The sequence below is a fragment of the Sorex fumeus genome, unplaced genomic scaffold (genome assembly GCF_029834395.1).
Source record: "Sorex fumeus unplaced genomic scaffold, SorFum_2.1 ptg000093l, whole genome shotgun sequence".
Taxonomy (NCBI): domain Eukaryota; kingdom Metazoa; phylum Chordata; class Mammalia; order Eulipotyphla; family Soricidae; genus Sorex; species Sorex fumeus.
Window position 1 is genome coordinate 3560537 of NW_026606150.1, and position 14447 is coordinate 3574983.

At 59.0% G+C, this 14447-nt stretch overlaps 1 protein-coding gene across 1 annotated transcript; it reads left to right on the forward strand.

Annotated features, from left to right (window-relative positions):
• The first annotated feature begins 1611 nt into the window (after positions 1–1611).
• SPINDOC (spindlin interactor and repressor of chromatin binding) lies at positions 1612–13521 on the forward strand. Its single transcript, XM_056131751.1, has 6 exons — positions 1612–1798; positions 5296–5622; positions 5710–5850; positions 5957–6109; positions 6208–6426; positions 13209–13521. Exons 1-6 carry the CDS (start codon positions 1636–1638, stop codon positions 13415–13417), a joined length of 1212 nt encoding a protein of 403 aa, XP_055987726.1. The 5' UTR covers positions 1612–1635; the 3' UTR covers positions 13418–13521.
• Positions 13522–14447: the final 926 nt, after the last annotated feature.

The window sequence follows — 14447 nt, forward strand, 5'->3', positions numbered from 1 at the left end:
TCCCCACCTTGCACTTTCTTAGGATCCTAAAACTGCACAGTGAGATCTCGGTAGGAAGTACCCCCATTTCAAGAATGTTAAATGCGGTTGGAAGAAGGCAATACTCTAGTATTATTTGGGGCGAGAAGCCAAGTGAGTATGAAGGCTAGCACGTTACAAGGGAAGACAAAAATCCACCCTGTTCCTCCCTAGACGCTAGTTCATCTCCCACCCTAACCTGCAGAGTACACTACCGGAGCTCTGAGATGGCGGCCGGGAAAGGTGGGCTTTCACTGTGATCTGAAGGGATCTGAGCGTTGGTACAGGGCCTGCCTTGCATCCAGCAGATCCTGACTCCAACGGGGGGGGGGGGTCCCCCAAATGGTTGCCAGAGCCTCTTCAGGAGCGATCTTTATTTATTTTTTGCTATTTGGGTCACACCTGGCGATGCACAGGGGTTACTCCTGGCTCATACATTCAGGAATCACTCCTGGCGGTGCTTAGGGGACCCTATGGGATGCTGGGAATCGAACCCGGGTCTGCCACATGCAAGGCAAACGCCCTACCCGTTGTACTATCACTCCAGCCCTAGGAACGATCTTCCAGCACCGAGATAGAGATAAAGAAAGCCCTGAGCACTCCCGGGTGTAACCACAAAAAAACCCAAAAGAAAAAAAAATAAAATCTGTGAAGTGAAATCTCTCAAGGACTAGCACAGCCTTTTGTGGCCGGCACCCAAAGGTGGGGGCGGGGGTAGGAGGGGGAAAGCGTTGCCATGGCCACCGGGCCAGTCTGGTTGGTGGGGCTCTCAGGGCTGTGTGACCTTGGGGAGGGTCACTTATCTCTGGACTCTGGGTTTGAACATGGACGGGGGGGGGAAATGCCCAAATCCCGGGGGAGGCGTCTGCACGCGTGCGCCCACATCCCACAGAATTCTTCACCTCTGCGCCGCTCGGTGTAGACGCGGCACCTCGAGGTTCTCCTGAAGAAGCAAGCGGTCGTTTCCGCGGACAGGGACCGAGCCCAAGGCCACACAGAGCCGGAAGATCGGGAGGAATTCAGCCGGGTCCCAGGTCTCCGCGCCCTCCCCCACCACCCATTGCACCCCCCGCCGTTTTCCCGCCCGGGGCATCTCCCGAGCGCAGGCGGACGTGGCCAGGGAAGGGCGACCGCGACCGCGATCCCAACCCGGGAGCTCGCGTCGCGTCGGCGACACCCCCGCGGCAGCCCCCCTTCCCCCCGCCATCCCCGTCCCGACCCCCCGCGGAGGGCGAGTTGCCGCGCTGGCGCGAAGACGCCCTCAAGCCCGTAGGCCGGCGGCCCCCCGAGCGCGCGGCCCTTCCCGCCGCCGTGCGGGGCGCCGGGACCTAACGGGGTCGCGTGCGGGGGGCGGGGCCTCGCGCGATTGGCTGAGCCGCGGCGGGGGGCGGGCCCTCGGCGAGCCGGCCGGGCGGGCGCCCACAATGAGGCTCCATAAAAGGGCGCGGCGGGGGGCTGGGGCCCCGGATGCGCCCTCCCCGCCCGGGGTCCGGACGCTCTAGAGCTCGGGGCGGCCGGACCGCGGCCGCGCCAGGCCCCGGGGGTCGGGGGCGGGGGGTGGGCAGGGCAGGGCAGGGCCGGCCGGCTGGCTGGCTGGCGGCGCGCTCGGGGCCGCGCATGTGGGGGCGGCGCGCCGCCAGCGCCCCCGGCCCCGCCATGGCCCTCAAGGCCGAGGGCGCCGCGGCGCTCGACTGCTTCGAGGTGACGCTGAAATGTGAGGAGGACGAGGACGAGGCCATGGTGGTGGCCGTGATCCCGCGGCCCGAGCCGGTGCTCAGCGGTGAGGAGGGGAGGGCCCTCCGCGTCCGGCCCCGCGCCCCTCAGCCCCTCAGCTCCCTCAGCCCCTCAGGCCTCTCAGCCCCCTGAGCTCCCTCAGCCCCTCAGGCCTCTCAGGCCCCTCAGCCCTTCAGCCCCCTCAGCTCCCTCAGCTCCTCAGGCCCTTCAGCCCCCTCAGCTCCCTCAGCCCCTCAGGCCCCTCAGCCCCCTCAATCCCCTTCAGCGCCTCAGGCCCCTCAGCCCCAGCCCCGCGGCCCGGACCCCCCCCCCCCGCCTTTTCTCCTCAGGGGTCTGGAGCCCCGGCGCGCGCGCTCGGCCCCGTCCAGGCGTAGGACCAGGGGCCTCCCCCCCCCCCCCCCCTCCCCGAAGCCCTTCCCGCCTCGGCGCCGGGGCTTCTGCAGCCTTCGATCCGCGTGCCCCGACGCCCCCTCAGGCCGGCCGCGCGCTCCCGCCGCCCGGGACGCACACACAGGCCCGGGGGAGGGGGGGGCCCAGAGGGGTGCTAGGCCGAGGGGCCGCGGTGGCCGGTCGGAGGGGGTGGCGGGTGGGCCCCGCGCGCGTCCTCAGCCCCTCGCCGCTCCCTCCCGCGGCTGGCGGAAGCCACAGGTGTCGGAGCCCCCGGGGTGGGGGATGGGGAGTGGGGGGCGGTGGGGGTTGCCCACTGCCCGGATTCTGGGGGGGGCGGGAGAGATGGCTTTGCTGGGTGGGGGAAGGGGGGCCGCACAGCGACCCCCGGGAGGAGACTGGCCCGAGGGAGGAGGGGATCGGAGCTGGGAGTCCGCGCTCCCCCTCCCCCAAGCCCTGAGTCCGCTGGCGTTTTATAAACCCCGAGACCACAAAGGCCGGCCCTGGGGGCCGATTTTGCATTCAAGATAGGAGTACAAGTGCCTTTTATTCCCGGATATGTCTTCCCTTTGGAGGGGGTTGGGGAGGGGATTCCCACCCCAAGAGGAGGGAGAAGGCATTTGGTGTGGGATGGGGAAGCAAAGGCAAGCTCCTTCCCAGCCCCCCATCACCCCCCGGGGACACCCCTCTCTTCCCCCTTTTAGCAGGTGTGGTGCTGGGCCTTAGATCCAGCTCAACAACCTTTCAGCAGTGGAGGGGGATTTGGTTCATTCAACAAGTGTTGGGGGGGTACCTATTGTATAGGACAGCACTGTTTTATTTGTTGTGTGTTTTGTTTTGGGGGGATCACCCTTTCCTGGCTGTGCTTAGGGATGATTGCCCTGGCAGAGGGGGAGGTGGGGGGGAGGGGCTCTGGGAATGACGGGATGGATCAAGGCAGGGTTAGCTTCAGAAGCAAGGCAAGCACCCTACCCACTGGACTCGCTCCTGGGGCCCTTCGTGAGCGGTTTGAAATTCTAGTAAATGTCTGTGTACACCCTTTGGGGGAGGTTTAGGTAGAAATGACCGAAACCCAAGTATGTCAGGTGGGGAGAAGGGGTTCATGGAGCATTGAAGCAGACTCCAGAGAAATGAGCAGGGCTGAGAGTTTTGATTTGGCACTTGGAGTGGTTACAAAAGAGTTCTCTAGGAAAGTGAATTGTGAGCAGAGGCTCACAAGAAGTGAGCGGTAAGCCATTTGTAAATAACTCAAGGGTGGGTATTTCTAAGCAGAGAGCAAGACAGTACACAAGCCTAGAAATAGAAGTTTCTAGAAAGATGGAGGTGGGCGAGGAAAAAAAAAAAAAGATGGCTTTAAGATCGTTGGCCCAAGCAGCTATTAAGTACCAGAGGACAGGAATCCATTGGATGAAACTGTAAGGCTGGGGTGCGGACTGGTGGACTGGGAGTTAAAAATCGAATGTGACTAGTTTACATTGCTATGACACAGTCAGGAGCAGAGGTCAGGAGCGGAAGCAGCCTGGGAGGTGGAACTGAGGGGAGAGGCTGGTGGGCACTGCTGGCAGGCCACTCAGGGAGCAAGATTACCACAGCAAGGAGTTAGAGAAGGGGTCTGAGGTTTGCCTCGGGGGCCCTCCAGGATTGCCACTTTAGGAGGAGGGTCTGCCTTTTCAGTGTGCTCCTGTATGCCAGGCACTGTTCTTGGAGCTGGAGATGCCCTCCTGGACCCTGACACCAGGCAGCTGGGGAGGCTCAGGGGGAGAGGAGGAGGAAATGAGTGAAAGGATATGGGGTGCTGTCTGGTGAGGGAAGGTGGCAGCCCTTTGAGGGGCCGACAGCTTTAGTGACCGACAGCTTTAGTGACCGGATGCCAGAGGTTGGGAAGACCCCCACGGGTTTGGGCAGGGCCATGAGGGAAAGGTTGGAGTTGGCCCAGCTCACTGGCTTCATCTGGATGCATGAGCCCAAGCTGCAGACTTAAGGAACCAGCTCAGCGTGGTTGTGTGGCTCTCAGCCTTGTAGATCTCAGACCCTGAATTGTGTTCATCTCCCCGCACCCCGCAGTGACCCACATGCCAGGTCCCACAAGCACTGACAGAGAAGGGAGAGGAAAGTAAAATACGGGTACAATTTTTAGAGCCAGTAAAGGAGGGGTGGGGAGATAAGATGAGGGTTAAGGTGCTTGCCTAGCGTGTGGCCAACCAGGGTTCATTCTCTAGCACTCTGAGCCCCACCAGGAGTAGCCTCTGAATTCAGAGCCAGGAGTAAGCCCTGAGCACTGACGGGAGTGTGCCCCACTCCCCAAATAGTAAAGGAGCCAAAGAGGAACAGTGTGCCTTGCACGCAGCTCACCCAGGTTTGATTCTCGGAGTCATACTGCATATAGTCCCCCAAGTCCTGCCAGGACTGATCCCTGAGCAGCTGAGTGTGGTCCAGAAAGGTACAATAAACGCTTGAGGGCCTGAAGGGAAAGGTGGGAGAAGCTGGAGGGATGGTGTAGACCAATGATGACGACAGTGGGTGCTGGAGTGATCCACAGAGGCAGTGCTTTCTGTTAGTCCCCTAAAGAAGGTGGATTTCTTTTTCTTTTTTTTTTTCTGCCTTTTTGGGTCACACCTGGCAATGCACACGGGTTACTCCTGGCTCTTCACTCAGGAATTACTCCTGGTGGTGCTCAGGGGACCATATGGGATGCTGGGAATCGAACCCGGGTCGGCCGCGTGCAAACGCCCTACCCACTGTGCTATCACTCCAGCCCCAAGAAGGTGGATTTCTGCATGGGGGCTGAGTGATATTTTGTCTGAAATGGGGCCTATAGACCGCTGTGGAAGTTTTTTGTTTCGTTTTGGAGTGATACCCGGTGGTGCTTGGGGCTTACTCCTGGCTTTGCACTCAGGAATTACTCCTGATGGGATATATATGGGATACTGAGAATCAAACTCCGGTCGGCTGGGTGCAAGACAAGCACCTTACCCATACCCACTGTACTGTCTCTCCAGCCAGGCTGTGGAAGTGGGGGAGCCTCTGGTGAAGAACGTGCATGTCCTGGGACATCAAGGCTGTGTAATGTCTCAGCACCCCCTGGGCTCCCTGCGGAAGACCCGGTGTTCTGGCCCTTGGGACCATCACTGACAATGTCCCCATCTTCCCCTGCAGTGGCCCCGCAGGAGAAGCCTCCACTGCCCAGGGCTGGCCCACCAGAGGCAGTTGACGTCTGTGAGGAGCCCAAGGAACAGATGCCTTGGGAGCAGGAGTTCTTGGTGGGGAACAGTCCAGGAGGCAGCGGGCAGGCTCTGTGCATGGTGTGCGGTGCCGTCATCTGGGCCCCGTCCGCAGACACGGCCCGTGCACACATCCTGGAGCAGCACCCTCACACCCTGGACCTGAGCCGGGCCGAGAAGAGCAACATCCTGGAGGCCTGGAGCGAGGGGGTGGCCCTCTTGCAGGACGTCAGAGCTGAGCAGCCCAGCTCGCCTAACCCAGGTAGTGGGGCCTGGCAGGGAGGGGCTGGAGAGGGGGACAGGCCTTCTGGGGCTTGTGGCTCATCCAGCGGCACTTCTTTCTCTCCAGACCTAGGCCCTGACAGCGACCCTGACTCCGGGCTCGACCCCACCAAGATGCCGGCAGAGATCGTGGTTCTCCTGGATTCAGAGGACAATGCAGTCCTGCCCAGACGGGTCCGGCCCAGGGGACTCCGCCCTCTCGAACTCCTGGGTCAGTCCAGGTGGAAGGGTGGAGAACAGCCACCAGGCAGGGTGTTCCACCACCCCAAGGTGGTGGGCTCAGGCCTGGTCCCTCAGGAACCTGCTGGGTCTTTCTGCAGCGCCCCCTGCTGAGCCTGGGACCAGGAAGCCCCGTGGGCAGAGATGGAAGGAGGGCCCCGGGGAGGAACCCGTCCGCAAGAAGAGAGGCCGGTCTGTGAGCAAAATGCTGGACCTGAACCCTGACCCTGACCCTGACCCAGACCCAGGTGAAAGGGAGCCCCCGTGGGGGTGGGCAGCCAAAGTGAGGCCTACTCACGCCTGGCCTCAGGGAAGTTAAGGTGCTTATGTGTCCGTCCTCTCCCAGACGAGCTCTCGCCAGACTCCCCGACAGAGGCTTTTGCTGCACCCGTGGAAGTCCGCCACTTCACCGATGGCACCTTCCCCCCGGGCTTCGTCCTCCAGCTCTTCTCCCACACGCACCTCAGGGCCTCTGTCAGCAAGAGTCAGCCCATAGAGGAGGAGGGTGCGCCAGCACCAGGTGAGCCAGACGGGGCAGACTGGTTGCACACCCCCCCCCCCTTGAGCAGAGTGGGGGGCTTCACTGAAGGGAGTCGAAACGCAGGTGCATCTGAGTGCTCCCTGAGCTTACTTCCAAATCCTAACACCTGTTTCCAAACTTAAGGTGGTGTCCGGTGGGTTCCTGAGCAGCCCCTACCCGCTATGGTGGATAGGGCCCGAAAGACCTTTAGCAGGAGAGCAAAGGTGTGGGTACCCTCAGAACACGCCTCTGGGCACGAGGGATCTCTGATGCATCTCTGTGCCTCCTCTACTGCAGCCCCAAGACCTCCAGCCCTGCAGTGTAGATAGAAATGCCCGAGTTTATTACCCGTCGGGCCTGGAGGGCAAAAGCCAGGATGGGTCTCCCTGGGCTGTGCTCTGCTCTGCTTTTCTCTCCATACCCAGCGGAGGGGTGGAAGCGAGCCCACTTTATCCAGCCCACCCAGATCACCCAGATAAGCCCTTTGTTCAGAGTCAGGAGCCCCCCTGAATCTATTTCTCCTTTGTTCACCACTTTGCTTATTCACAGGTCCTGGTGATTAGGACATGGGCAGGGTGGCAAGGGGGTGGGGCAGAATTCACATTAGATGGGCACACCTGCCAGGAGCCCAGGGCTGAACCTGTTGCTTTCGTCTTGAAAACCCACCAGGAAGCGCTTCCTGAGTGAGTGAGACAGCCTATCCAAAGTGTGCGCTCACTCAGAGTAGAGTAGGGTCGGGGCAGGGTTCAATTCCACTTGACTCCTCCAGCAGGGTTCCCTGTGTGCAGAAATGTAGACGCTCTGAGTTTATCATGCTGCCAAAACGGGTTCCTTTTTGCTGATCTTGAGGCAGATTTAACCCTGAGAAGATGGAAGGCTTTTGTTTTTTTTGGGGGGGGGATTTTTTGGTGTGTTTTTTTTGGGGGGTCACACCCAGCGATGCTCAGGGGTTACTCCTGGCTCTGGTGGTGCTTGGGGGACCATATGGGATGCCGGGGATTGAACCCAGGTCGGCCACATGGAAGGCAAACGCCCTCCCCGCTGTACTATCGCTCCAGCCCCCAGGCTTTTGTTTTGAGGGGTTACATCTAGTGGCACTGGGGAACATGTGTCAGGGCTTGAATCCAGGGTTCCTACCTGCAAAGACCCCGGTGATCTGTTGCTTTACTTTTTTTTTTCCTTTTGGGTCACACCCAACGATGCTCAGGGGTCACTCCTGGCTCTGCACTCAGGAATTACTCTTGGTGGTGCTTGGTGAACCATATGGGATGCCGGGGATCGAACCTGGGTCAGCCGCGTGCAAGGCAGACGCCCTGCCCGCTGTGCTATCGCTCCAGCCCCTGGTGCTTCACTTTTGTCTTGAGTCTCAGCCCTGCCTGGGGACTCAAGTACCTGGACTCCAGTGTTTTGGGACTTTTGCCAAGCATTGTCCTGGGAAGGGTCGAGTTCAAAGTGGCTCAGAATCTAGCACTGAAGAAACCAAGTGACTTGCTGGTGTCCCTGGTGCCTGAAGAGCCATCTGGTGAATGACATGACTGAGGCCACTTTGTACCCAGCGGGTGTGTCTGGGAGTCCGGGGGAGGCATGATCCAATCCCACAATGATATTTCTTTGTTCTAATTCTTTGGTTTGGGGCCACAGCTAGTGTTGCTCAGGGCTTACTCCTGGCTCTGCACTCAGGCACTCAGATCACTCCAGAAGGGCTCAGGGGATCGTGAAGGATCAAACACAGGTCAGCTATGTGTAAGGCAAGCACCTGACCCTCTGTACAGACGGTCTGGCAACCTCCGTGATGGTTCTGTGCAAAGTGGAGGGTATAGACCTATTATGGTCTGACTGTTTCCAGAGGCCTCCGTTCGCCAGTCTGCTTTCACTTGGCCGTTTCTGTATTGGTTTTGTTTTTTATTTTGGGGCCACACTTTGTGGTACTCAGGGATCTCTCCTGGTGGTGCCTGGGGAACCACATGGGCCAGGGTTGATCCCGTGTCTCTGGCTTCCCATTTCACTATTTTTCCAACATCTTGGTTTCCTTTTTTTTTAAATGGGGTCATACCCAGCAGTGCTTTGGGGGTGTGCCAGGGATTGAACTCAGAGCTTTGCACATGCCAGGCTTGTGCTCTACGCCTTGAGCTGTCTCCCCAGCCCCATATTTTTGAAGGTCTCTGCATAGAAGCACGCCAGTACTTGGGCCCCTGCCCGTCCCCGTGAGCAGTCTCCCCAGCCCTTGAGAGATTTTACTTGAATAAAGATTCTGTCTCCTGAAAAGGGAAGCTCAGAAATTAAGGATTTAGGGGCAGGGGAGGGGCTGGAAAAAAAAAACAAAAACAAAATCCAGGACTTAGAGGTGCCCTGAGAGATGGTACAGTGAGTAAGGTGCTGGCCTTGCATATGGCCACCCCGGATTTGATCCCCAGCACTGCATATGGTGCCCTGAGCCCGCCAAGAGTAGTATCTGAGTGCAGAGCCAGGAATAGCCCCTGAGCACTGCCAGGTGGCCCCAGAACAAAGAAAAGTCAAGAATTTAGAAATAGGAAGAGGGAAGAGGTTACTGTGGTCAGGTCCTAGTGGCATCTGATTTGAGTAGGTCCGGCCGTGTGGGGGGAGAGTGCTTGTGTGTGTGTGTGTGTGTGTGTGTGTATTACACGGGCACGCACAGCACTTCTCACGGGCAAGTCCTTGTCTTCATTGCTGCTGCTGAGGCCTCTGCGTGTCGCATGGTGCCCTTAGTTACCAAGGGCCTGACCAGGCGGACGCCGCTGTCTGCACTTGTCACTCTGCTATTGATGTTTCCAGAACCGCTGCCCAGAGACAAGCCAGAGCCTGGAACAAGAGAGGCAGACACAGCTCATCCCCAGAGAAGGTGTGTGCGTGTCCGCACGCTGGCCCAGGCGTGGACAAAAGGGCCATGGTACTGGGGTTCATGAGGGTCAGCCAGGAGGGAAAGGGGCAGTGCTGGCTGTGGGCGGCTGTTTCTCTGGCCTGGGGCTCCAAACACACCCCAGATCTGCATTCCTCCTCTCCCCTTCTTGCACGGACACTGCCCCGTGCTCACCTTCTGCGGGGTATGGGGAACTTGTGCTGAATCCCCCCGTTTGAAAACAGAGCTCACTTGGCCAACAGTATGCTTCCCCTATTTTTTTAAGTTTGATTTTTGGCCACATCCAGCTGTGTTCAGGGATCAGTCCTGGTGGGACTTAAAAGACCGTTCTGGGGATCTAACCTGAGTGGGCCACGTGCAAGGCAATTGCCCTGCCTGCTATGTTCTGTCTAACCCCTTAATGTGCTTTGTTGACTCCACACCGGCATGCTCAGAGCTTACTCTTGGCACTACTCTCAGGGATCACTCCTGGTGGGATTTGAAAAACCACATAGGATGTTGGGGATTAACCTGGGGTCAGTCGCGTGCAAGACAAGCAGCCTACCCATATGCAGAACTATCATTCTGTCCCCTTAATGGTTTGGATTTCGTGGGGGGGGGGGGCGGGGATGTGGGTCACACCCAACGATGCTTGTTCAGGAGTTAATCCTGGCTGTACGCTCAAGAATTACTCCTGGAAATGCTCAGGGGACCATATGGGATGCATGAGATTGACTGGGTCGGCTGTATTACAAGGCAAACACCCCACTATCATTTCAGTCCCCCCCTTTTTTTTCCTGTTTTTGGTCCATTTTGGGTCACATCTAATGATGCTCAGGGCCTATTCTGGCTCTGCACTCAGGAATTGCTCCTTGCAGTGCTCAGGGGACCATATGGGATGCCGGGGATTGAACCCAGGTGGGCCACATGCAAGGCAAGTACCCTCCCCGCTGTGCTATTTCTCCAGCCCCTTAATGTGGTTCTGCACCCGTATTAACTCTTGAGGACACCCACAGCTAACGTTCGGGTTTGAAGTTTGTGGAGGAAAGTGGGCCTTGGGAGGGTCAGTGCCACGTTCAGGGCCAGCCGCCCGCCCGGTCAAGAGTAGCCGGGTGTATTTCTGCCCTGGGCTCCAGGCCTCGCTCCAACCATTCCTCCCCTCGCCCACAGCAGCTGTCCCGCTCATCGCGTCCAGCAGAGCAGGCGACCTGTTTTCTGGGCCCACGACACACCAGTTGGCTCTCAGGAAGATCAGGTGACTTCTGTGAGGCTGAGCCTGGTGGTCTGAACCTCGCGCCTTCTGGTTATTTTGCTTGGTTTTGGTTTGGTTTGGGGCCACCCCCGGTAGTGCTCAGGGTTGACTCCTGGTGGGGCTCGGGCGACCCTGTGGGGTGCCAGGGATCGCATCAGGCTTGGCTGCATGTACGGCAATGTATGTATGCTTTCCTCACTGCCCTAGCTCTCTGACCCCTCTCTGCTCTCTTGGCGTTCTCGTTCATTCACACCCTCCCAAGTTGGATCTCTAGTTATCTTCATGTTTTTTTTCTGCTTTGGGGCCACACCCAGCAGTGCTCAGCTTACTCCTGGCTTTTCTTTTTTTTCCTTTTTGGGTCACACCCGGCTATGCACAGGGGTTAACTCCTGGCTCTGCACTCAGGAATTACTCCTGGTGGTGCTCAGGGGACCAAATGGGATGCTGGGCGTCGAACCCGGGTCGGCCGTGTGAAAGGCAAGCGCCCTACCAGCTGTGCTATCACTCCAGCCCCCTGGCTTTGTGCTCATGAATCACTCCTGATGGGGTTGGGTGACCCCATGGGATGCTGTGGATCAGACAAGGCAAGCGGCCTCCCCGCTCTGGCACCTCTTCCTTCTCTCTTGGAAAAAGTCGGCGGCGTCTCCTCGGGGGAGGCAGGGTATTTGTCTGGTGCTGACTGATTCCTCTGGGACTGACACAGTAGGTGCTACTCGAGGATTTGGGGAGCAAATGGCTGAATGAGTGCCTGCCCAACTGCGCATCCGGGTCTGCACTCACCCCCACAATCCTATTTCAATACCATTCAGTTGTTCACAACCCCCCACCTTTTGTCCTTGGCCCTCTAACCTGGGCCTCTCCCCTCCAGCCTCTCTCTACCGTTGGTCCTTCTGACTGTGCTGTGTGGTTGTCTGAACTCCTGACTGAGCCCCCAGCCTCTCGCCTCACCTCAGCCCCCCTGCTTCTCCATTCTTCCCTCCCCTCTGGAGCTCCCGAGTCTGCCCGTACTATGCCCCTGTCATCCTTTTTCTCACGCCCCACATCTTCTTGGCCAAAGTGTGTTCAGATCCACATTCCTGTCACCCCCCTCCCCTGTGGCTGGTCCAAGACGGCTCTGCTCGTTTCTGGAACAAACCTGGAGCTAATCTTTGGGCTTTTGATACTTGTTTGTTGGTGTCTGGTCCCCTTCATCCATCAGCCAGTGTTCCTGCCTAAAACGCAAACCATAGGCTGGCTGGGGTAGCACCTTAGGGCCGGGGCACAGGCACATGCAGCAACCTGGGTTTGCTCCCCACTATCACATGATCTCTTGAGTATAGGGGGTGCGGGTGGGACCCAAAGAAGAAATTAAAAAAACTAGTCACCACTCCACTGAAGAGCCCTCATGGTGCCTGACGACCTTTTCTCAGGATCCCCTTTGTCCCCCTGGCCCAGAATGCTGGTCTCAGCTGTCCCCACGGATCTCTGCCACGTGTAACTCCCAGAGGTCCCAGCTGCTCCCCCTCTGCACGTAGAACACATTACGTCCCCGAATAATCGATCTCATTCGCTCAGGGCTCCATCTCCCACATCACGTGATCTAAAGCACCAGCAGGAGCTACCCCCAGCATGGCCAGGTGTGGCCCCCAAAACCCACTTAATTTCTCTCACTGATTGGCCTTCCTGCTGGGCTGTCCATTCCTGGAAGGCCACCAGGACTTCTCTGCTCCCTGTTGGACCGGAGATTGTTGAATGGCCGAGCCAATGAGCCAGCGTCGACCCTGTCTCAGCGACTTCCTTTTGGGGGAAAAGGCGGGTGCCATATCAACTCAGGCACAGACAAGCAGAAAAGGCTTGACGGAATTGCTCTGGGTGCTCATAACCTGCAGTGTTCTGGGAGGTCATGGCGTGCTGGGGTCAAACCTGGGGCCTCTGCCACCTCAGCCACATCCCCGGACTTGCTCGGTCCTGTTGAGTACCAGCAAGACCGTCTTCTCGGCCCCGTTGAAGCAGAGCAGTCGGGTGGGCCTAGGGGTGCGGTGAGAGCTGGGAGCTGGCACCTCGCGAGAGGTGGGAGCCAGGGTCGGTTTCCTTAGCAAACAAGTTTAAAATAGGGACAGCCCTAGAAGAACATCACAGCAGGTCACACTCGGGGCCGACACCACAGTAGTTACAGTCACCACCTTTTTGTTTTCGCCTCTGTGGGATGGAACCCAGGGGCCCCCGCCTTTAGGCCGTCTCTCTCCTCAGGCTCTGGTTTGGCCCCTGAGCACGATCGCACTTTGCAGCCCGTTTTTCCATCTTGGCGCCCAGTTTGGTCTGTAGCCTCTCTGCTCTGCTGGGGAGACATCCAGTCTCAGAGAAGTGGGGGCGACCCTGGAGATGGCAGAGGCTACACAGGGGGACTGGGCGAGTTAACCCCAGGCCTGGCCAGCACTCCTGCCCACCTGCATGATCGCTCCTCGGTACCGTAGGGGGCAGAGGCCCTTAGCTGCTCATGCTGGGCAGCACCCTAGTCTAGCGCACCCCCAAGTTTTCAGTGGAGTGGCGTGACCAAAGGTAAAAGATGGGGCAGTGGCTTAGCTTCCCTGGGGTGCGCCTAGAACCTGGTGGCTGGACAGCAGATGCTCACAAAGCCCCCATTAACCCCCAAGAGCCTCCCCTCTCCAGGAGCAGGGTCGCGGGGGTGTCAGCTCCCAGGAAGGCCTAACTCTGTTCTCTGCTCCTCTCCCTTCCTAGATACTCCGGAGCTTCGCGGGACACTGGACCTCCAGGTTATCCGCATGTGCACGGAGGAGCCACCTGCCATCAGCCTCCTGCCAGACTGGCCCAAGCACCCACCTGGTGCCAAGGCTGTGGGAGCAGGTGACCCCGCCAACTGGCCTGCGGTTCTGTCCGAATCCGAAGCTACTGCAGGGGGACCACCAAAGGCAGGCAGTGGGGTCTAGGCCGTAGCGTGGCAGAGGAGAGAGGAGGATGCGGCAGGGCCCCCACCGCCTTGGTTTGTTACCCAGAACTGCCCAGTTGGCAGATGGCAGCGGGCACGGGCAGGGTGGAGGAGGGGACACTGGCAAGGGGTGAGTCCAGGTTCGAGGTGGGCGGGGGCTGAGCTGGCACCCGGTAGGGCATTGGGCCTCTGGAGACCCCCGTACCCTTACCTTTTTGCTGACCCCAACCTCTCTGTCACCCCCTTCCCTCTCTCCTTTTTTGCCCCCACTTTCTCCCTTGGCACAGTGCCTTACACAGAGGTGGTCAGAGGGGTCGGAATACCTCGGGGGGAGACCTCCGGCCCCCTGTCTGTTAGGCCCCATCCCCGGAAGCCTCCATTACCTCTTCCTGCCCTTCCCTGCAGGAGGCTGCTGCAGCCCCCGGCCCCGGGGGGCCCCCCCATTCACCCCCCCGCCGTCCCTTCCCCAGTTCTCTGTTGTACATAACTCGTTTGTTGACAATAAATTATTTTTTTTATTGAGAGCTCCGTCTGGGCCGTCACTGGGGAAGGAATTCGGGAGCTGGAGCTGCGGCCTGAGCAGGGTCGTGGCCTGACACTGTGGACAGAGAAAGGGGGAGTCTCGCCCCCTGGCTTGGAAGTGGAAGCCCGTTTCCAGGCCAGCGGCCGACCTCCATCCAGGTGCACCCTCCTGGGGCAGGGGGACGCTCAGCCCTGAGCTGGCCTCTGCCTTAGCGACGTGGAAGGACACGGCCCGCCTGTAGTGGGGACCAAGCTTCTCTCGGGGGAGGGGCTTGCTCTGCTCTCAGCTGCTCCCCTCGCCTTTGCTTTGTGAACCCTGCACCATAGCTTCTCTCTCCCGGGGCCAGCGAGGTCCACTTCCATCCCTTAACCAAATCCCGCACCTCGTCCTCAACCGACCAGCATGGGCCGAATCCACACGGGGTTTTATTACCCCCACCCCTTTCTGGTCCCCAACTCCCAAGTCCCCGAGAGAATTGGGGGGCATGTATGATAGTAGGACAGTTCAC

Bases quoted from the DNA above. Each gene is read 5' to 3' on its own strand.
- SPINDOC (XM_056131751.1), top strand. From the start codon at position 1,636: ATGTGGGGGCGGCGCGCCGCCAGCGCCCCCGGCCCCGCCATGGCCCTC. The intron at 5,851-5,956 runs TGGGTCAGTCCA...TGCTGGGTCTTT, and splicing joins ACTCCGCCCTCTCGAACTCC to CTGCAGCGCCCCCTGCTGAG. The intron at 6,110-6,207 runs GTGAAAGGGAGC...GTCCTCTCCCAG, and splicing joins TGACCCTGACCCAGACCCAG to ACGAGCTCTCGCCAGACTCC.